Raw genomic sequence first — 22,410 nt, forward strand, 5'->3', positions numbered from 1 at the left:
TTACAAATAATTAACTGAAAAGTGGGGTGTGCGTAATTATTCAGCCCCTGAGTGCAGTCAGCTGCCCATAGACATTGCCTGATGAGTGCTAATGACTAAATAGAGTGCACCTGTGTGTAATCTAATGTCAGTACAGATACAGCTGCTCTGTGACGGCCTCAGAGGTTGTCTAAGAGAATCTTGGGACCAACAACACCATGAAGTCCAAAGAACACACCAGACAGGTCAGGGATAAAGTTATTGAGAAACTTAAAGCAGGCTTAGACTACAAAAAGATTTCCCAAGCCTTGAACATCCCACGGAGCACTGTTCAAGCGATCATTCAGAAATGGAAGGAGTATAGCACAACTGTAAACCTACCAAGACAAGGCCGTCCACCTAAACTCACAGGCCGAACAAGGAGAGCGCTGATCAGAAATGCAGCCAAGAGGCCCATGGTGACTCTGGACAAGCTGCAGAGATCTACAGCTCAGGTGGGGGAATCTGTCCATAGGACAACTATTAGTCGTGCGCTGCACAAAGTTGGCCTTTATGGAAGAGTGGCAAGAAGAAAGCCATCGTTAACAGAAAACCATAAGAAGTCCCGTTTGCAGTTTGCCACAAGCCATGTGGGGGACACAGCAAACATGTGGAAGAAGGTGCTCTGGTCAGATGAGACCAAAATGGAACTTTTTGGCCAAAATGCAAAACACTATGTGTGGCGGAAAACTAACACTGCACATCACTCTGAACACACCATCCCCACTGTCAGATATGGTGGTGGCAGCATCATGCTCTGTGGGTGCTCCTCTTCAGCAGGGACAGGGAAGCTGGTCAGAGTTGATGGGAAGATGGATGGAGCCAAATACAGGGTAGTCTTGTAAGAAAACCTCTTTGAGTCTGCAAAAGACTTGAGACTGAGGCGGAGGTTCACCTTCCAGCAGGACAACGACCCTAAACATAAAGCCAGGGCAACAATGGAACGGTTTAAAACAAAACATATCCATGTGTTAGAACGGCCCAGTCAAAGTCCAGATCTAAATCCAATCCAGAATCTGTGGCAAGAAAACTGCTGTTCATTAACGCTGTCCATCTAATCTGACTGAGCTGGAGCTGTTTTGCAAAGAAGAATGGGCAAAGATTTCAGTCTGTAGATGTGCAAAGCTGGTAGAGACTGGCAGCTGTAATTGCAGCAAAAGGTGGTTCTACAAAGACTCAGGGGGCTGAATAATTATGCACACCCCACTTTGCAGTTATTTATTTGTATAAAATGTTTGGAGTCATGTATGATTTCCGTTCCACTTCTCACGTGTACACCACTTTGTGTTGGTCTTTCACGTGAAATTCCAATAAAATTGATTCATGTTTGTGGCTGTAATGTGACAAAATGTGGAAAAGTTCAAGGGGGCCGAATACTTTTGCAAGCCACTGTATGTCTGGTGAGAAGACACCATAATACACCTCAGGATAGATGTGTTTTTGTCATCTCCCTGCTTTTCCAAGCTGCTGATGAACCAAATGTTTCCACTGTGCAGCTATTTAAAGAAATAGAAATGAGTCTACAGGGAATAGCATGGTTTTTCACTGTGACCTCCAAGGCACGGTTCAAGGAAAGAGGTCAAAGGGTTAAAAGTAAGAGCCAGCCTGCTGTATATGATATTAACATCTTGGACTGCAACAAAAGGAACCTATAATATAAATAGTTATGATAAAAGTGTATATAACAAAAACAGCTGTTTCTTGTGCAATCAACTGAATGCACAAATATAATTTATGATGATTAATTCAGCTGAATAAAATAAAAACGTTTCCTCGGAGAATCCAATCTTGTGTCAGCTGGACCCTCTGTTGGGTTCGTGGCACGTCTTTGATCCGGTCGCTCCATAAAATGCAGCCCTCGCCTTCGTCCAGCAGTCTGGGAGATCTTTCCAGCATTCCTTCCTGTTTGTCGTCATGGTGCCAGCAGGACAGCTGGGCTGTATTTAAGGTCCTCCTCTTCTGAACTCTGACCAGAACGACAAAGACACCTTCTGCTACATCACACAGCCAGAGAGGAGGGAAGAATAAACCCTGAACCAAAGGACTCAAATCGGACCCTGAAGACAACTGCACGTTTTTTAGGCTGCAAATAGTTTTGATTCCATGCAGGAAGATGGTCAGTGTGGTGGATAGAGTGGTATTTGTTTTCTTCGTCACAGCACAGGTAGGAATCACAGTGGTAATGAAATATCCCTGTAGGACTTTAGGTTTTAACATGGAAGTGTTTTATTATTTAATACCAGGTAGTTAAATCATTTTAAATAGTTTTATATATATTTGATGTATATTTTTATATTTTTGTTTTACTCGCAATCAGTTTAAAAATGGAGATTTACTAACTTGTGAAATACATTTTTTGTTTTTTCCATAGGTTTTTACACTAGTCTGGTGCCAGGTGTGTCCACGTCGATGCCAGTGCCCTAAAGAGCCTCCCATGTGTCCCCCTGGGGTGCCTCTGGTTCTGGATGATTGCATCTGCTGCCTGGTGTGCGCCCGTCAAAAAGGGCAGGCGTGCTCTGACATGAACCCCTGTGACACACGTAAAGGGCTCCAATGTGACTACTCAGCTGACATCCACAAGAGGACTGGTATTTGTGCAGGTGAATGGGATGATCTTAGGGCTACTACATAGATTTTTCAAAATCATAGCTTAACCCTTCATAGTTTTGTCCTCTCTTGTTGTTTTGCCTTCTTCCTCCAGCTCCCAAGGTAGCTGTGTGTGTTATAGACGGCTCTGTCTACCAGAACGGTCAGACCTTTTTCCCCAGCTGTAAGTACCAGTGCATATGCCGCGACGGGCAGGTAGCATGTGTGTCACGCTGCAACGTGGATGTTATGCTGCCTGGACCAGACTGCCCCATGCCACGCAGGATCCAGGTGCCTGGAGAGTGCTGCGAGAAGTGGGTGTGTGAGCCCCAGGCTGGGGCCATTGCACTGGGCGGCTTTGCCATGGCAGGTGAGAAGATTGCAAGTAGGATGAAATGAGATGGGCTGTTTATACTGAGGTGTACATAAGCTGCACATTGTTTTTTGAAATTGGAGTCACTCCTCTGTGAGACACAGTGCTAAAAGGTTTTGCATATTTCTTTGACATTTTTAGAGTTAAGGTAGTAAGAACCAGGAGAAGGAGTAAAAGAAGAAATTAGAGTAAGATTTGAGGACGAGGAAGCACAGAACAAAGAGACAGTGTTGCAACATGAGTCTGGAATGTGCAACCTGAGCATGGTCTCTTAAACATGCCAAGGCACATGGTGATCACTGGCTTTTCCAGAATATGCTTTGAAGCTTTTACTTTTAGATTTCTGTCTAAACTGCCTTTCTGTGTTTCATTCAGCCTACCGTCAGGAAGAAACTGTGAGTTTTGACGCTTGGGACCGGAGCCTGAACTGCATTGAGCAGACTACAGAGTGGGGAGCGTGCTCTCAAACGTGCGGCATGGGGGTGTCCACCAGGGTCACAAATAAGAACAGCCGGTGTGAGATGGTGAAGCAGAGTCGGCTGTGTATGATTAGACCCTGCGATGAGCAGCAGGTCCAGCTGACACAGCTTGCACAACAGGTACAATCTGAGTAGAGGTTTCTTCCTTTTCTTTAGCTTGCGTAACTTGACTGCATAAGCTAATTTCACAACGACAAAGCACAAGAATGGAGTTATTTTCCAGAGCGATGTAGCGCACATTAACTGAGTTGTCGTTTCTACCGCTCCCTGCAGAGAGGCAGTAGGTGCCAGAAGATGGTGAGGCGCAGCAAAGCCATTCACCTCTCCTATAAGAACTGCACCAGCGTCCAAGCCTACAAACCTCGGTTCTGTGGCTCCTGCACAGACGGACGCTGCTGCACCCCTCACAGAACCAAAACCGCGCTGGTGGAGTTCCAGTGTGCTAATGGGAAAACTACACGGAAGCCCGTCATGGTGATCACGACGTGCGCCTGCCACCGCCACTGCCCTCGAGACAATGCTGCGTGGCCGCCCTCAGAGCTGGGTTACACTGGCATGCGAATATAGATCAGGGAGTACCCAAAAGTTTATTAGTGAGATCACAATTATCACCAGAGTGTGGCTAATGACTCTGTTTTAAAACCATCTATATCTTTAGTATAAATGAAGAACTATACACACTATATTCAATAGAGCCATAATTTGGGACATGTACACATCTGACATCTGTCCATTGTGGTACATGTATTCATGTATTCATTTTTTGATTCCCCTGGTGAGGAATTGTTTCACATCCTGTGGAAGATAAAAAAATCTTTACTTTTATTAAGTACGATGAAAGCACTTAAACCTTATGACTGGAATGGATTCCATCTGATGCCTCTTCACTTTTGGAGATCAGATACAGCATACTGCAATCCTTCCATAATAGATTTGGACAGATGAGTGTAGGCTGTAAAGAGTCTTTTAAACACCCTCTATTAAAGAGGTAGAGTAGTATGATGATATACAAGCACAGGGTTGTGTCATGACTGTACGAAGCCTTTCTCCAACATAGTGTTTATTGCTAATAAACGCAAGAATACCCTGTATCAGAATAAATGTTACTGTACAGCTTGACACTTGGATTAAAATTCATATTGATAAACAGACAGAAAAGAGGAGAGTGAGAGCAAAGGTTACAACCAGAGGCGATCAGTAACCTTTTCTCCCACCGTGAGACACGTTTTTGAAATAGCTGAACTGTTTACTTTGGACATGGTTGCAAACAAAAGCTCAACCGGTGAAAGAGAGTTCACTGTGGTGTCTAAGTGCCATTTCTAACATTGTCTTGAAATCTTGCCTCTGTTTTAAATGTACGCTTTTTATTTCTAGTGGACTTGTTTCTGTAGTTTTATTTAAAGTAGTGCACGTAACAGCTATTTTGATCATGACAAAAGTTTTGTAAATACTTGCTGTGTAGCCTGTTTGACCGAGTGTGTATTGAATACACAGTTAACTGGTAATATTAAACACAAATTGTATATATTTTTTCTGCTTGATCCTTTTCAGCTTCTTTTTGTACGTTTCTGAACAAAAATTGCAAATCCCAGCATTTGAAATAAAGGTGTATTTTTTTGTATGAAAGCTTTGTTCTTTTTATTGCCATGCAATGATAAAATCTGCATTTGGAATCATTCTTACTCTTGGGATGAAGGTAGGATAAAATATCATTTTCAATTGGTTTGAGCAAAATGTGAAACACATGCAAGTTTTTAATATAAAACTTGCAGCTTGCGAATAAAGCTTGCAGGACACAGCGTGCCACTGATAGAATAGAATAGCCTTTATTGTCATTGTACAGAGTACAACGAAATTGGAGAGCCACTCCCTTGGTGCAAGATAAATAATAAATATAAATGTAAAATATAAAAAGTACAATAAAATAATCGCAAGTACTCAAACGATATATACAGGATAGCAGCATTAATATAATGACAGTATGAATAGCAGCATAATATAATGGCAGTGACGGTACGGTATAGCTAAGCAGGTTCAATTGTTTTTGTGCTTATTTACTACGGTGATAGCTCTGGGAAAGAAGCTATCCCTGAATCTGTTTGTCCTGGTTTTATGTGACCTGTACCGTCAGCCTGACGGTAATAGTTCAAACAGTTGATTGCTGGGGTGAGAGTGGTCCTTGATGATATTGCCAGCTCTGCTGAGGTACCGAGAGTTTGCAGTGACCTCCAGGCTGGGCAGAGAGCAGCCAGTGATCTGTGGGCTGTGTTCACTGGCTGCTCTCTGATGCTGCTGAATGCGTGGTAGATCCACATCTGCTGTACTTGATGTCTACGGGAAATTGTTACGTGACTATGTCAGACTCTGGATTTGCAAACTATTACTTGACTGACAATGGCTGCTCTACATTAAGAAGAAGAATTTAGAATTTGGTAATATAGTTTGAGAACCCACAAATTCAAATGACAAAAATAGGCTTTTTCCCAGAAATAAATTGACATTTTATTTTTCAGGCACGTGTTTTGGGAAATACCTCTTCCAAAGGATTCCCTTTTGAAACGTTAAGATGTCTGTGTTGGGACCTGGGAATTACCAAACCCTGTGAACTCTGCTGACAGTGGGAGGTGGCTCTTTGACCTCTCTCCATGAACCCAACCTGGGCGGTCATAATGGAAAAGCCTAATATTCCCTGTGGGACTCCCACAGTTTCCTAAAATACCTCCTCAGTGGAAACTTTAGTTCATAGCTCAAATCAGCGGGGGCTGACAGTGTGGTCGGTGCTTCTGATTGCATTATTTTTGCTGTCCAGAGGTGTGTGGAGATGTGTGGTTTTAACATGTGGCTATAGGATTTTAAGCTTGTTATGTTGTAGTCAGTTGTATTTACTCTAAAAAAAATTTTTATTGATATGAATACGAATTTTTTGAGGGATTTGCATAGAAAAAGTGAATGGATTCCATCTTATGCGAAATAGACCAGAAAACCAGTAACATGTAAAGAACAATACAGTAACAACTTGAAAAACATGCAGAATACAATTTAAAATCTTAGGTCAATACAGTATCACTGACATAAAGAAACCTTTTATGTATCAACACTGTATCATTTATTATTATTTCAGCTTGTATAATGTTCTTAGTTCAGCATGCTGGCATGATACTGACATTAACACTATAACTGGGGCTATTGGGAATGTCAGCAGGACTGACCATGAGGCTGCCTTGCAAATAGAAATTTTGAGCTGATAATGCAAAATGAAAAGTTATCTTTCATTATAGTTATCTTAGAAATTTCTCTCCAGTTAATTATATGGCAGAGCTGCTAAATATAAAATCTTGAACATTAATTTCTGAGCAGCGAACAAATTGCTTTTACCTTAAGTCTCCAAGGAGCTTTAATTTTTCTTAAAAATTGAAAATAAAACCCAATGTGGTGGTTTAGCTACATTAAGTACTGTTTAGTTATACTGTATACAGTATTTCATCTGACTTTAGTGATTTGTGAACGTATGAGGGGGTATTAGAAAGCGTGAGCATATTGCTCCCCCAAGTGGTGTTACCATGCTCTTGAAAACCTAATGTGAATCATTTTTCATGTCGTGCAATAATAATGTACTCAAAAATGATAATATTACAGCTGTAAAAGCATTTATTGTGATTTTCTGACATTTTCTATATAAAGTTCCATCATATTGTTGCACATGGTTAAGTGGCAGATTCCTTCATCACTACGCAGCTGGAAGCACACTGACCACAGCTTGTTAGTCTTCCAGCTCATACAGGAAAAGATATCCATCTCTGTCTCTCTGTGAAGAGTAACGATGAGAAAAAAAAAATAATAATAATAATTATTTTTTTTTTGAGATATAGATATATATATATATATATATATATATATATATATATATATATATATATATATATATATATATATATATATATATATATATATATATATATATATATATATATATATATATATATATATATATATATATATCTCTTTAAGAAATACTCTTGAAAAACATTTTTAGTAGGAAGTTTAAAAAGTAGTAAATTAAAAAGCAAAGGTCAACATCATTGTTGCCAAGCATCCAGCACTGAAAGGAAATCACATCAGTGGTAGGATTAGATTAGTCCTCTCGTTCATTCAATGACGTCCAATATGAAATCAGAAACACGAATATCAAAACAAACATCCAGTATAAGCGATTTGATTCTAGATCTTGAAAAATTTCTCGGAACTTCCGTTGCAGCCTCTGTACACAGCTGAGTTCCTCAAAAGGACGAAAGAACAGGAAAATCCTCTCGCTGAAGTTGCAGCCAGTAACAGAGTACACTATCATTGCATTGTCTGGATCATAGAAGAACAAGCATCCCTGCTCATAATCTACAAACACCATGACTCTTTCAGGCCTTCTTCTTAAAACAGGCATTTGCAGGCATTGTTGACATCTGCAGTAGTTACTTCCTGACCTTACAATCCAATTTCCATTCCTGGGGTTTGGTCTGAATTTCTTTTGTCTTTGCATCGACTCCGGGACAACTCCTAAAACCCAGCCGGTCTGCACTCCAACATGAACCTCGTAGTAAAATCTCCCTTCAGACAAGCCCTTATTTTCAGAGATGTAGGAATAGCCACCGATATGCCGTGGCTCCTCAGTGAGAAAAGAAAAAGGAGGAGGACCTACTATCTGATTAGGCACTTTTTCTTTTGCTTTACCTTTGCTTTTCTTCTTCCTCTGTGTTTTCAGTTTTATCCTCTGATAATTCTGTGCTTGTTCTTGCTTAATTTCTGGCTCTTCTAATTTTTTCTTCCCCATCTGAGCTCTTTTATCTACATATTCTTCCTCCAAAGGGACAGTATCGTGAGCGCTGTGTTCCGTACACAGGGTACAAACACGAGTCTGCTCTGTCCTACAGAAGAGCTCTAAAATTTTGTTGTGTTTTGTGCATATTTTGTCCTCCAGGTCATGCACAGGATTAGTCAGTCTGTGTCTTTTTAAGGCAGCGACTCTCTTATGAGGCTCTAAATGTGTCTCGCAGAAAGAAGCCAAACAGATTAAACAGGTTTTAGAGGCTCTGAACTTATTGCCAGAGCAATAATCACATGGCACCTGTCCAGGTGGGAGTGGAGAATTATTCTCAGCTGTTACAGGGAGCGTCTTAAAATTCTCCACAACCTCCCTGAATCCGGTGTTGACACGAAGTTTGAGCCCTTTGTTGAACTTCTCGTTGCACAGTGGACACTGACGTTGCTCTTTGTCTTTCCAGTGTTTGGTGAGACAGGCTTTGCAGAAGTTGTGTCCACATGGAATAGAAACAGGCTCAGTGAAGACATCCAGGCAGATTGAGCACTGGAGCTGATCTTCTGTCAGAAAACTGCTGGCTGCGGCCATTCCTGGAGCATGAGTTTGAAATCTATTGAGTATCAATAATAATACCTATTATTAATTCATAGAATTACTAATATGAGCCATTACACACCAGAAAAATAACAAAACAAGGCTAAAAACATGATCATAGAGTGACCCCGATGCTGCTGTCAACTAAACTTCCACGTAAAAGTCTAATCAACAAGTTTTAATCATTCACTTTACTTTGAATAAACATAATTAAATGGATGTTATTAAAGGACTTGATCCTTACCTTCCTGGACACAAATTCTTATTTGTTCTGCTGCCTCTTTAAAACAAACTATGCTGCCTTTAAAAGTTTGACTTTCGACTGCGCTGCAATGCTCACTTTCATTTCCTTATAAACGATTGAAATGTGCTCCTCCTCCCCTGACTCACACTCACAGGGAACAAGTCCAGGTTTAACTGGTGAAGTATTGTTGGCATCCACATGGCATGAAAAGTATGCATGTAAAAATGTACTATAAAAACAACAAACTATAAGCAGAATTCAAAGTATTAAAATACTCATCCTAGTTTTCTACATAAACCAGGGGAGCTGAGCCCCGCCTTGTATGCAGACCTGTTTCCTGTCTTTGTACACAAACTGCTCTGTTTGCTTTCATTTCCTTGTAAATGATGCGAAAGTAGCTCCATGCTCTGCTGAGTAACACTCCCTTTGACTTGTTTATTTATGACCCTCACCTCTTAACAGCCCTGAAAAGCAAATAATGACATTAAATGACTGAGAGCATGAGTTATATAAGCACTACTGTCTTTAATTATCTCTTACTGCAATCACTAAATTAACTTATTTACAAAAGCCACGAGAAGCGACTTTGAGTGTCTTAATCTTGAAAAACTCTCTTCTTGTAGCAAGCAAGTGGTTACTTGTACAGCCTCTGTTCTTAAAGGGTTAACTTCCACAGCTATGTTTGTGTGTTTCGCTCACAGGAATGAACTATTGTGCAATATTCCTTCCTTTGCCTGCACATTTGACTGAAGTTCTTGTTTCTAATTGTGGTTGCCTGAGTTTTAAAACCACCCAGAAACAGATAGTGCAAAGTTGTACTTGGTCAACAAGTTATATGATAATGTTTTATTTTCTTCTATAAAACCAAAGGTAAGCACTTTACACACTTTAAGTGCTACCAGCATGACTATAATCCGTTTTGTTTTATTTTTTTCATTTCAGTATCAGATTCCATTTGGCACCAGCATGTCACACTGACAGCTGGCTTCTCATATATTTGTATAGCTTTGTGCCAGTCAGTTGTCCAGCTGCCATTAACTTAATCTCCCAGCCCCCTTTTCACCATTCAGCATCATGCCACCCCTTTATCCATATGCACAAATCTCAATTGCAAGCTAACCAGTAAATATGTCTGGTCTTTCTAATGTCCATCCAGCATCTGCTACATGTAGACAAGAACTACTTTCCATTTGGGTGGAGTAGATCCAGCATCCTTGTGGTGTGCACGCTGACTCACTTATATGGCTTACTGGAACACATATCTAATTTGTTTCAGCTGTGCTTTTCCTGTAATCAAAGTAAAAGAAAAAATATTTTTGACGGGAAAATTTTTTGTAAGTTAGTAGAAATATGAGAGGATGAGAAGGCAGGAAACACGAAAGAACAGGTGAAAGGATAGACGGGCTCAGTCATGTAAGCCATGAGGGCATGGAGTGGCAATGAAACTTTTATTGAAACTATGTACCTGTGGTTTCTAATATAACTGCTGAGAACAAGATATATTTACCAAGAGTGTCCTAAACTATCAGGAGTGCTTGTTTTGTTTGCCAAACCATGTGCAGGTAAAATTAAAATTAACCCTAAATAACAAATCATTTATTTTGCTTAAACCTTTTTTTTTTTTTTTTAATGCTGCTAAATTGCTGCTTATTTTTTGTTTCTGTCGGACTAATAAGGCTTTACATCAAGTTATTGTGTATCAACACATAAACACCACTGAACTGATACTACTGAATGGCCCCCAGATCAGGGGCGGATCTAGAGGAATTTTTTTTAGGGTGACATGGAAAACAAATGGGGTGGCAAAATCAAAGCCTTTAAAAAAACCAAAAACAAACCAAACAAAAACAAAAACACACATATGCAGGTGTTACATATGGTTAAAACGATTCAAATGCAGTAATTATACACATTTCATATAAATATGGTCTATAACGTAATTATTTTCTGTACCCCACATAATTAAACATTTCAGTTACATAAAACATGTGAATTTTGATTTTATGTACTGTATAGCCTGTATAATAAATAAGTATGTAGCCCAATAAGTATATAATCCAGAAAGCTACACAACATGGGGTGGTTTATTTACAAACAAGTCTAACTTAAGTTTTACACTATTTTTTGTTAGAAATAATCAAATTGTTACATGTTTAAATTTACACAAAGTGTTAGAAATCTGAATTTAGTTATTTTTTCATTGACATACTATATTAACATAACTGATATGGAATCACACAAAAAACATAAAATCCTAGTAGTAGTTATATTTTTTACTGTAAAAACCACAGACATGTTTAATAAATTATTTTCATAACTTGAAATGCAAATATAAATTGTAAATTTTGAAAACTTATGCACAAATTTTGTAAACAATAAAGTTATATGCAACTATTTATCTAAAAATGCAGCTAATGCATCTGGCGGTTTGTTGTTTGTTTTTTTATACAACCATATAAAAAAAAAGAAATACTGCTATAACTAAAATGAGAGAACAATCAGGTGTCACAATAAGATGACCCACAAATTATTTGTGACAGTAAAAATAAAATAAAATAAATAAATAGTGCGTCCGCCTCAAGACAGTGGAGACACCACAGGGATAAACCCTGCGGGCCTGACAACAGGTGTATCACTCCACCTGGAGACAGTGTTTACATGACAATCTGCATTTGTAACATTCATTAGTGCCCTCACTGACACACAAAACAAAACAACGAATACAAAACACACTAACCATACACTCCACGCTTAACGTCACAAATCTCCCACATCTCAAAACTCGCTGTTGACATCGCTCTCTCGCTCTCTCCTTGCTCTCTTCTTAAACAATTGGTGTATACTTTGAAGTCCGAACTTTCAACACAAGCTCAAATGGAGACTCAGCGTGGCTGCAGCTTGTTGCTATATCAGCTAAAATCAGTCAGGTGTGTCCGTGGACCTCAGAGGGTTTATAAAACTCACCTTCATTCCATGTGACAAACAACCACCTGTGTGAAATCTGAAATGCCCACGGTGTTGATTCAAAATGTGATCTGGCACAATCACAGTCAGAAAACAAGAAATAAATCCGGTCGGCACTACGGGCTGAACCATTTGTTAATTGTGGAGAGGGGTTAACACTATGTAATATATTCAGTTTTATAATTTATATTCAGTGTTAATAATAGCTAGGCTCAAAGTGTTAATGCTATCTTATTTTGATAAACAACTCTGTCATATGTAACACTTGGGTGGAAATAGGGATGGCAAGAAATCATTTTGCCACCATTCTAGATCCGCCCCTGCCCAAGATCTGCGAGAAGATCCCCCAAGACACCAACTGTGTATCATTAGGAGCACCATCAGGTATGCACACATGCATGTGGGGGCCATACAAACTAACATTTTGAGTTACTGGACTACTGGTAATGGACTAGCCTGCTGCATCATTTTCCCCCTTTGATTTGGTTGATAATTTTCATTTCCGTCAAACAATGTGGCATCATTTCATCCCTAACACATTACTCAGTCCATATCAGTACATTTATCCAGCATGATTTTCTTTCCCATTCAGATCTCAAGCGTTCATTTAATTGATTTGAGAAGTGTATTTTACAAAATCCTGATCTTTTTTTCTTTGTCTATGAGGAGCGTGTCCTCATTTTGTTTTGGACAAGCATAAAGATGTATGTGCCACCAAGCATGGACAAAGGCAATGGTCATTCCCACCATGTTTTTCCCTGTATAAGCTTTATATAGGAAAACTGACATGTCAGTCTTAAAGCAGCAAACTTAAAAAGGTTTTCTCAGTGTACTCGATTCTCATTCCAGCTAAAACTAATAGATAAAAAATGTATTGGTGAAGCAATATGATGACTATACATGTTTCTGTAAAGCTGAGGTAAGGCCATGTCTCTCACTGAGTCGCATCAGCTCTATAAGCTTTTTGAAAATTGACAGTGAAAGGTTTTTCTCAACAGTTAAGTGCCTCATTTGTTGTATGTTTCATTTCATAATGCACCAAATATATTAGTTTTTCCTGCTTGGCACCCAGACTGCAGGGATCTGATTATACATGCAGAATGCGGTTTGGCATTGTCTTACTGAATTAAGCAAGGTCTTCCCCTGGAAAAAAGCATTTGTCCCTCCAAAACTTGTATATATCATTCGGCATTAATGGTTATTCATGTTATTCATGCCATGTGCATTAATGCCCATAGATGCTGCTTTTTAGACTGTGGGCTGCTTTTTAAACTTATGGACTGATAGCAAGCTGGATGGTCGTCTCTTGTGATTTCCTAAAAGATATTTTCACATTTTATTCATCATATCACCAAACAGTTATCTCCCCCCTTTTTTTTTTAATTTATGTTTTATTAATCACAGTGGGGGGAAACAAAACAAAACCAAACTAACAAACCAGAACATACAATGAGATTATACAAAATCGGGCCTCCCATTTTGTACATATTTCAACCATTTCAACCAGTAATCCTCAAATGTGTCCGCCTGCAACTTTAGTCTAAAAGTTATTCTTTCCATAACAAAATAGTATATATCACATCAATCCACTCATTTATAGTAGGAGTATCCTCCTTAAGCCAACGGCGGGTTATGGCCTTTTTGGAAGCTACCAACAGCACACTGAACAAATATTTATCCGGTTTGCATAGATTAAGACTCTCTAAGTTACCCGGGTACAATACTGCAAAATGAAATTGTATTTTCTTTTGAAAGATTGTTTCCAGGACTTTATGTATTTCCTTCAAAAATGGAACCACACGAGGACATTCCCATAAAATGTGGAAATGATTTGCTGCTGCATGTCCACACTGCCTCCAGCATGTTGTGTTATGAGAATAATTGGATTTTTGAGCCGGGGTATTAAAATAACGAATTACATTCTTCCAACTGAATTCCCTCCACGAGGCGGAGCTTGTTACCGACCACTGCTGCCTACAGATCCCATCCCATTCCTCTCCTGTTAGGGATAGATTACCCTCTGTTTCCCATCTTGCTTTAACATATCTCGTATCATGACCCCTTAGATTGGTCAGTGAACAATATAATTTGGAAATAAGTTTTTGATAGGGTGCATCTCTATATGCATTCTCGAATATATAAATAATTTCTTCATTCCCAGTCGATAACTGGGGATGTTTTACCAAAAAAAAAAAAAAACCCAGTTATCTCCCTTGCGTAGCTGTGGCTTTCAGAAATGTCTCTGTGCCCTTGAAATGGTTTCCTCTACAGAATTACATGTATTAATAGGCCAGACACAACAGCCATTCAGTAGAATTTAGATAATTTTTAATCTCCAAATTCTTTTCACTTGTTTTGTTGAAAAATGCTTTATTTAATTATAGCATTATGCATCTTTCCTGGTCTTTAGCTTCCTATTTTTCAACTTGTCAGCTGAAACATGTTGCAGCTGACAAGTTTTTTTAAACACAGCATCCATGCTTTTAGGGTCAAATAGGCCTAGTAGGGAGGATTAGCCTAGTAAGCCTAGAGATGGATGATGAAGAAAAGCTGAAGAGAGATGGGGAAAAAGATATACCAAAGTGAGCTTTACGAATGAGTGTGGTTTTTTTCCCCCTTGGGGCCATTGGTGGCCCTGAATGAATAAATGATTCAATAAAAAGTGAAATAATAGTAATAATAATAAAAAACAAAGCTCAAAACAAGATCGGGACACATGTGCGTCCAGTAAGTCTTCATCTGACTGCTTCCCCCTCTTAATTATCGCCAGAAAGCCAGTTCACAGACCCACAACACAGAACATGTGCGTTTGTGTGTAACCACACCTCTGTGCAGCTGCTCTCTGATGCACTGAAAACAAAATGTGCAATCAAGTCGCCGGGTGAGGAGGGATATAAAAAAGATTTATTAACACCTTTAAGTACCATCACCTTTAAAAAGATAGCACTCTCTCCCTCTCTGTTTCTTTGTTTGTTTTGAAGGTCATTATCACAACAAAGATTGTACATTTCACGTGACAGCTCATTTCCATATAAAAGTAAAAATCGCTTGTATTGCCTACACCTCATTAAACTAAAAATATTCTTTGTATTTCTGTTGCAGTCTCTTGCTCACAGTTAATCATGTCTTTAGTGCAGCTCAGTAGTAATGATCTGACATAGTTTTTAGGGCAGGCTTGTAGGGAAGCTTGTTTCCCACACTGCACAGCATTCCTACATATTTCCATAACTGAACAACTTTTAATGACACGTTTTAACTTAATCCCAAACACAATCTAGTTGTGCACATATGGCACAAAACTGAGGTTAAATACTCTACATTAGCAGTCTGCGGCCAAGTCATACATTCACTAAATCGCCAAAGAGGCTCTAGTATTTAGTATTTAAAGGCGTCACCGGTAGGTGTCGTAGCAACATTTCTAATAGTTTAGTGTGACACTGTGGTCTACTTCAGCACGTTTCAGCACTTGAGCAGCTGTGAGTAATATCCACAGCCAGACAGCTGCGGAGCTAAAGACGTTTACATTAAACATTGTTCTTGTTCTCAGTATTCCAGCTTTTACTGACACGCAGTCAGGAGTTGGTGATGAGATGAAACTGATTTTGTCTCAGCCTCAATGTCAGTCACTCACTAGACTTGAACACAGGGGTTAAGCCTGTGAAGAAAGGTCCGCCTGACCAGCGATGCTCCGAGAAGCTCCGGTCACTATGCTGACATCTCCAGCTGCGCTCTCAAGGTCTGAGCTGACTGACTTTTTTTTTCAGCTTTCTGGATCGTGTGTGATTGACAGGGCGTAAGGACGTCCTTTGATAATAGTAGACAAAGCAAAGCCTTAGAGGGAGGCCTTCCTTGACAGAGTTTCAGAGAAAAACGTGCTCCCTCTCTTCTTTCGTTCTTCGAAACAACAAAACCCGCACAGGCGCATTCCTGTACGCGCGTAAAACCTTCTCACTTCACCCACGGAAAAACGGGCTATCGTAGAAGACTGGAACCCACTAGACACTTGAAAGACTGGAAATTAGTTCTAGTCATATATATGATTCATCTTATTATTAATATTATTTAAATATGTCTTTAAAAATCTAGCGCCGTGGAAAAAAATGCAAATTTTCCGTGACTTCAGTTCCATCTTACCCAAGAGCGCACAAAACAAAAATATTCTACTCCACAAATTACATTTTCTTTTCCTGCCAGTGTAAAAGATTCGTAAAGCCCACTCTAACATGACAGTAGTGTAGGCACATATCATGGTAGTCTTGTCGGTTCTGAATTAGCTGGAATAGATGAGAAGTGAATTTTTGCCTAATCTACCCGGTGTTTGTTTACCTCTGTGGTTAGCGTGTTTTACAAGAAGTTGGCAAATGATGTACACATTTTGTACAAGCGGGATCTGGAGATGGGATCGGCTGACGGCGGGGGGAGGAAAACTCCACCCAGCAGATAGGATCTTGGGCAGGCAGAGCGGAGGGGGAGTTTGCGCTGAAAGAGCTCGGGCTGGTCGGACGGGACGCTCGATATAAGTCCTGCAGAAAACTTCAGAGGGGGCAAAGTCCAGCCCGGGCGAGAGGGAGATAGGGTGGAACTTGCGAGCGCACTGGGAACTAAATCACATGTGATTTTTTACAGAAATGCTCCAAAGATGGCGGTGGTAGTAGCGACTGGAGTTCCGATTGGCTCTGGAGTGCAAAAAAGTGGATTTGTGGAGGTTTTGGTGCGAGAGCAGTGGCACAAAGTTTTGGTCAACTTGAACGAGGAAGCGCTCACGTTAAGCTGTGAGAGCAACGTTAACGAGAGTGTCGATGACAATGTCAACTCTAACGGCGTTACCAACGGATCTTACCATGACAACAGTAATACCAACTCCAACAATGGCCCCCAAACTGTGCGCACCGCGTTCACGGACCTCCCGGAGCGGGTACCCGAAGCGATCGCCAACAAAAAGCGGTGCGTCAAGGTGACCAAGCAGGAAGTCGGGGGACTCGGGATTAGCATCAAAGGGGGGAAGGAGAATAAGATGCCCATCCTCATCAGTAAAATATTCAAGGGGCTCGCTGCGGACCAGACCCAGTCTCTGTATGTGGGGGACGCGATCCTGTCCGTGAACGGTATGAACCTGCGGGACGCGACCCACGACGAGGCTGTGCAGGCGTTGAAACGAGCCGGGAAAGAGGTGACTCTGGAAGGTAAGGCATACTGGAGAGGAGGCATGTGAGAGGATAAAAGAATTAGAGGAACACCTGAAAGAGAGGTAGAGGTCGGGGAACCTTTTATTGATTGACTAGATTACGGGTTGTTTTTTGGAAGCCCCTGTGAGTGTTTGTGCAAGTACAGATTTTATTTAGTGAATGAGTGAAAAGCGTACCCCGACGGTAAGAGCTAAGTGTAACATATTCCACATCAGTTTGTGTGTCAGTTTCTCAAATGTTGCGTAATATTTTTGGGATGCCCATAGACTCACTCAAAGACGTGAGGAGAGCAGTGCTCCTTCACTGAATGACACCGGTAATGTCGGAAGAACCTCTGGCTCCACATGGTTGCCTTTTTAGACTCAGGTTTCTCGATCATGTCCATTAGACACATTTTTTATTTTCTACTTTCCAGTTAATTACAGTCACTTGTCACTCACTTGTTACATTAATAGAATGTGCAGGAAAAAAGAAAAGAACCGGGAAAAACACTGCTTCCACTTTGACCTCTGCTGTAGGATGTAATTTATTTTACATTAAAGAAGAGAGGTGCTGGTTGTCATACCTGGGAAAGTAAATATTATTCCAGCAGCCGATATTAATTCACCCTGTTTATATCAAATTAGATTGCAGTCACCTTAGTCTTGAACAACACTGGCATTTGGTGCTGTTTTATTACATAATTTGGAAACAGGTTACAGACTGATTGCCTTTTGCAGAAAAGAATAATTGAGATTAAGGAAATAGGTATTATGCAACTAGATGTGCCATGGGACAATCATGCAACATCAAACTCATATCTTTTCCCTTCCTCTGGCCTTTTTTGCTTCCTCAAATGTGCAGCCTGTTCATTTTTTTTTACAGTTGCTTTCAGCTAAAATATCAAGATGTAGATCAAGATTAGGCTGTGGGTAGCCACACTGAGAAAGGTGAAGACCATTTTACTACACACACACACACGCACACGCATTCCTTCATACAGGAAACTGTTGCACATAAGTGCCTACTTCTCAGTTCTTTCATTCCTGTCCCTAAGAGGACTCTTGGACCCAAGACAATGAGAACAAAGTGTCTCTCTCTCTCTCTCCCATACACATGTGCACACGACTCTCTCTCATCTCAGATACACAAACACGGTGATCACACTCCTCATGGGGACATGCTGGTCCCAGCTGAAAACTGTATCACGATCTGAAAGAAGGGCAGAGGAGATCGGAGCAGAGGAAGGTGAAGAGAGAGAAAAATGAGGGGGTATAAGAGCATTTAATGGGAGACTGAGTGGATGAGAGACTGAAACAGAAGGACAGTTAACAAGAGGTTTAAAGAGGCTGAAATAAAGATTACTGTGAGGGTTAGTATTTTCACAGTAACTGCTATTTAAGAGAGATAATTTGCACGTGAGAAATTGGGTAACACATGAAGGTGTTGCACAACAAAATGGCATCAATTAGTCAAATGTAAAGTAAAATCGAATGAATAGTGATATGTCAAACCTAAATATCAGCACCATTTTATTTTATTCTTGAGTGGGAGCCACCTTGAAAAGATTTGAGAGAGGCAGACTGTATCATATGAGGAAAGAGATCAAGACAAAACATCTGATGTGTCTTTTAGGAGATCGTACCTGTCCCGTGGGAATAGAGTGTGCTGGTGCAATTTGTCTGCAAATGTGCAAAGGATTTGTACGTGGATGTTTGTAATCTGTGTATCCTTTACTAAAGCACAGACAAGGCATCTTGGAAACTCATTACGAAGGACAGATATGTCTGAAAATAGGCAGCAGCTACTTCCCTCCGCTTCACACAGCTGTGAGAGGGCAGCAGTTTGACCCACTGAGAACAAGCCCTGATGTCAGAAAGCCTCCTGCTTTAGTTAAAGAGTCCTCAGAGACTCTCGGTAGGCTCTGTTCTTTGCTCAGTATGCAGTCAGACAAACCAAATGGGAATCTCTATAAGGAGATCAGTAAAGGCTCTGCACCACAAAACTCCTAGCAACCGCAACCGGTAATGTTATGGTGGTCTGTTGAAGGACCGATCAACAAATGGCACCTTTAGAGACAATCGTCGAAGTTTGTGCCACAGAATTTTATTTTTGGAGTGTCTGCCTTGTGCTGTGCAGCTGGATGTTTGCACTCAAGATTGTTTGCAGACGAGGTCCACTTAGAACACTAATCTGTCACCGTTATCGGTAATTTGACAAGGCCAAGGCCTATTATTTCTTGTTTGTGATCATGATTACAACCAGTAGTCTCTCTTTGACAGCGCTCATTGAACTGACCAGTACTCAGAACAGTGGTAACATCCAAGAAACTGAGTGAAGATCTAAGAAGGAGAATTGTAGATTTACACAAATTTGGAAGGTTTCTTGGAGACATTTAAAAACTTCAAGCAGTTGTATGTAAATACAAGTTTCAGATCTGTCACCACTTTGCCAAGGTCTGGAAGAAGACCCAAACTGTCAGCCTCAGATGAGAGGAGAAAACCCAGGAACCACCAAACCTGCCATGAACTGTAAGCTGCTGAAACAGCAGTTGCACTGTCCACAAGTGAAACAAATTTTACACTAATTTTACACTTTAAACTTGGAGTGTCTGCCTTTGCTGTGCAGTGCAGCTGGATGTTTGCACTCAAGATTGTTTGCAAACGAGATCAGCTTAGAACGCAGTTTAATTGGTCACCTTTAAATAACCGCTTGCGGCAGGTCACCATGATAAAGGCCAGAGTTTTGGTTTGTAGCGCGCTGTGTTCACAGAAGACATTTTGACATGTCACAGCAAGAAAAGCAGAGCATAAGAAAAATAATCCTATATGTAATTATAGCTGCATGAGAAATACCAGGGCCCTGAAACAGGCGGCTACATGGAATTTACCATTCATTATTTTTATTGTTTACACCTTTTACTTGTGCCAGTGCAACACATCAAAATGTCTTCTGCAAAAGAGCTAATGGACAGGTGTGCAGAGGTGAGAAAGAAGGCAGGGTTCATGTTCACAAGCTTCTTTTTTGTTCACTTTAACAACACTGAGTGGAATACCATGAATGCCTTTGAGGGAACACTGTTTACCCGTTTGAATGATTCATGTTGTACAGATAAAGACCGCAAACAGACACAGAGTCCTTCCACAGATTTGAACCAGTGGGGTGCTGGATGGCAAGTGTTTGTTTTTTCGGTCTTGCGTTATTTATTTGTCTACCGCTGTAAATGTGCTTTCTAAATAAACCTCCCTTCACTTGACTCTTCTCCAACACTTTTGCTTTTAGACGTGATCGGATGTCACATTTTATCAGACAGTTTGCTTGAAGTGCACTGAGCCCTTACATGACACTTAGGGATTCTCCCGTGCCCTCCGTCAGCAAACATAGGTCTTAATCTGCCTCCTCTCGCATCATCAGGGCTCTATAGAAAACCTCTGAAATACCCTGCGTGGCAACATCACGGATGTGAACCCTTTTACCTCTCAACGTTAACTACAATAAGAATTTTATGGTCCCTGTACTGTGTTCTTTGTTTTCTTTCTTATGTTTTCTTTTTGTTAAATGTTTTTATGCAGTGATGATTGACACTTCAGTCCAATCATGTGGGTGTTAAAGTTGATTCATGCCTCAGCTTAAGATGCTTAAGATGAAAAGACATGAGAAGAATTCTTTTGGAGAAAAACACCTCAATTCACTCGTCTCTGTAAATATAACGGAATAGTTTAACCCTATAATAGATGGTAGGTGGCAAAACAGATTATTTATTTTAAGACATATATGTATTAATTTAAGTATTCATGTGATGAGTCATCAAGTGAAATTAAGGATAAATATATTACTCCTGATGTCAGATTACAGCTAAGATGTAAATTGGAGTAATTATGTAACTAGGTTGCTGGTGCGATGCCTGGTTCCTCTGATCTATATATCAAAGTGTCCTATGGCAGGATACTTAACCCCAAATTGCTCCACAATGCATCCACTGGTGTTATTGTGTGCATGTGTGTGTGATAAAGAGCTGTGTGAACATCTGTGGGAAGGGCTTAGTGTGGCTTGTAGTGTAAAAGTGTCTTAAGGGATCAGCAAGACTATAAAAGTGCCATTATAAATAACAATCTAAATTGACTTTTCACTGACCTCAGAGCAATAGGATGTTCTATTAACTTGACTCTTTTAGAAGCTGCCAACACTTTGAGATGTTTAAAAATGACTTAATAACAGTTAAACAATTCTCAGAAGCTTCCATCCACTCATCATGGGCATGAATGTATATTTACATATACTTAAATCTTTTAATTAGTGGTGCCGAAGGTCGTCTAACTTGACAAGGCTTATTAATTTCTTGTTTGTGATCATGGTTGACTACAACCAGTAGTCTCTTTTTGACAGCGCTCATTGGACTGACCAATACTCAGAACAGTGCAAAAGACCAAGAAACAGAGTGAAGATCTAAGGAGAATTGTAGAGGTCTGGAAGAAGACCCAAACTGTCAGCCTCAGGTGAGAGGAGAAAACCCAGGAACCAACCAGCCTGCCATGAACTGTGAGCTGCTGGGACACCAGTTGCACTGTCCACAAGCGAAACAAATTTTACACTATCACTATCACAGTTCATATCATCATGGAAAAATCAAAATCAATATTTTTATGATCAGAGGAAACTAATATTGAGCTGTTTGGCCTCAATGACAAGAGCTATGCTTGTACATTTAGCTTGTACAGTAATCTAAGAATACTGTACAAGCTGTCGTGCATGGTGTTGGTAGCATCATGCACTGTTTTTGCTGCTGTTACTGCACATTTGATATAGTGAAATAATAAATAATTTAAGGTGAAATTCTTAAGCTTCACCTTAAATTAGCAGCTAGATGGTTGAAACATGGACACAACTGGGTAGGACAAAGATTCCAAACACACATCAAAACTGGTTTTTGGAAAGGATAAAGCAGGCCAACATTAAGCTTCTGGAATGGCCTTCGCATAGCATCGACCCCAACCCTATTGAACATTTCAGAACTGGCTTTAAAGCTTGGTCCATGCAAGGAAACCAGTCGATTTACATGTCATAAATTCAACGTTGTGCACCCAATTCATGTTTTTAAAGTCATTAAAGATACATGTTATATAATCATTCCAACCTGAAAAAATAGTTCAAAGAAGTCATTAAAAGCCAAAAATGAC

At 40.1% G+C, this 22,410-nt stretch overlaps 3 protein-coding genes across 5 annotated transcripts in view; 2 read left to right on the plus strand and 1 right to left on the minus strand.

The window, feature by feature from the left end:
- Positions 1-2,000: 2,000 nt before the first annotated feature.
- On the plus strand, positions 2,001-5,059 carry LOC147318758 (CCN family member 3-like). The gene is made up of 5 exons (XM_086309919.1): positions 2,001-2,182; positions 2,390-2,618; positions 2,720-2,974; positions 3,353-3,576; positions 3,730-5,059. Exons 1-5 carry the CDS (start codon positions 2,132-2,134, stop codon positions 4,021-4,023), a joined length of 1,053 nt encoding a protein of 350 aa, XP_086166045.1. The 5' UTR covers positions 2,001-2,131; the 3' UTR covers positions 4,024-5,059.
- Positions 5,060-7,445: 2,386 nt separating this feature from the next.
- LOC147318759 (nuclear factor 7, ovary-like) lies at positions 7,446-12,087 on the minus strand. Of its 3 annotated transcripts, none has more exons than XM_086309922.1 (2): positions 12,069-12,087; positions 7,446-8,876 (listed from the first exon to the last, which is right to left on the minus strand). In XM_086309922.1, exon 2 carries the CDS (start codon positions 8,852-8,854, stop codon positions 7,589-7,591), a length of 1,266 nt encoding a protein of 421 aa, XP_086166048.1. In that variant the 5' UTR covers positions 8,855-8,876; positions 12,069-12,087; the 3' UTR covers positions 7,446-7,588. The 3 variants fall into 3 exon arrangements, with proteins under 3 accessions (XP_086166048.1, XP_086166047.1, XP_086166046.1); XM_086309921.1 differs by lacking the exon at positions 12,069-12,087 and adding an exon at positions 9,105-9,369 and having other exon boundaries at positions 7,446-8,856; XM_086309920.1 differs by lacking the exon at positions 12,069-12,087 and adding an exon at positions 9,105-9,368.
- A 4,371-nt stretch (positions 12,088-16,458) lies between these two features.
- The window catches only part of sntb1 (syntrophin, basic 1), a 36,484-nt gene continuing 30,532 nt past the window's right edge, over positions 16,459-22,410 (plus strand). Inside the window, exon 1 of the mRNA XM_086310842.1 lies at positions 16,459-17,251. Within this exon, the coding sequence (XP_086166968.1) occupies positions 16,708-17,251 (544 nt within the window). The 5' untranslated portion in view covers positions 16,459-16,707. The remainder of the gene's footprint in view (positions 17,252-22,410) is intronic.

Source organism: Aulonocara sp. 'chitande type north' Nkhata Bay, linkage group LG11 (assembly GCF_057382095.1).
Source record: "Aulonocara sp. 'chitande type north' Nkhata Bay isolate Kocher_YH1m ecotype deep benthic linkage group LG11, A_spYH_male_GT1.1, whole genome shotgun sequence".
NCBI classification, from domain to species: domain Eukaryota; kingdom Metazoa; phylum Chordata; class Actinopteri; order Cichliformes; family Cichlidae; genus Aulonocara; species Aulonocara sp. 'chitande type north' Nkhata Bay.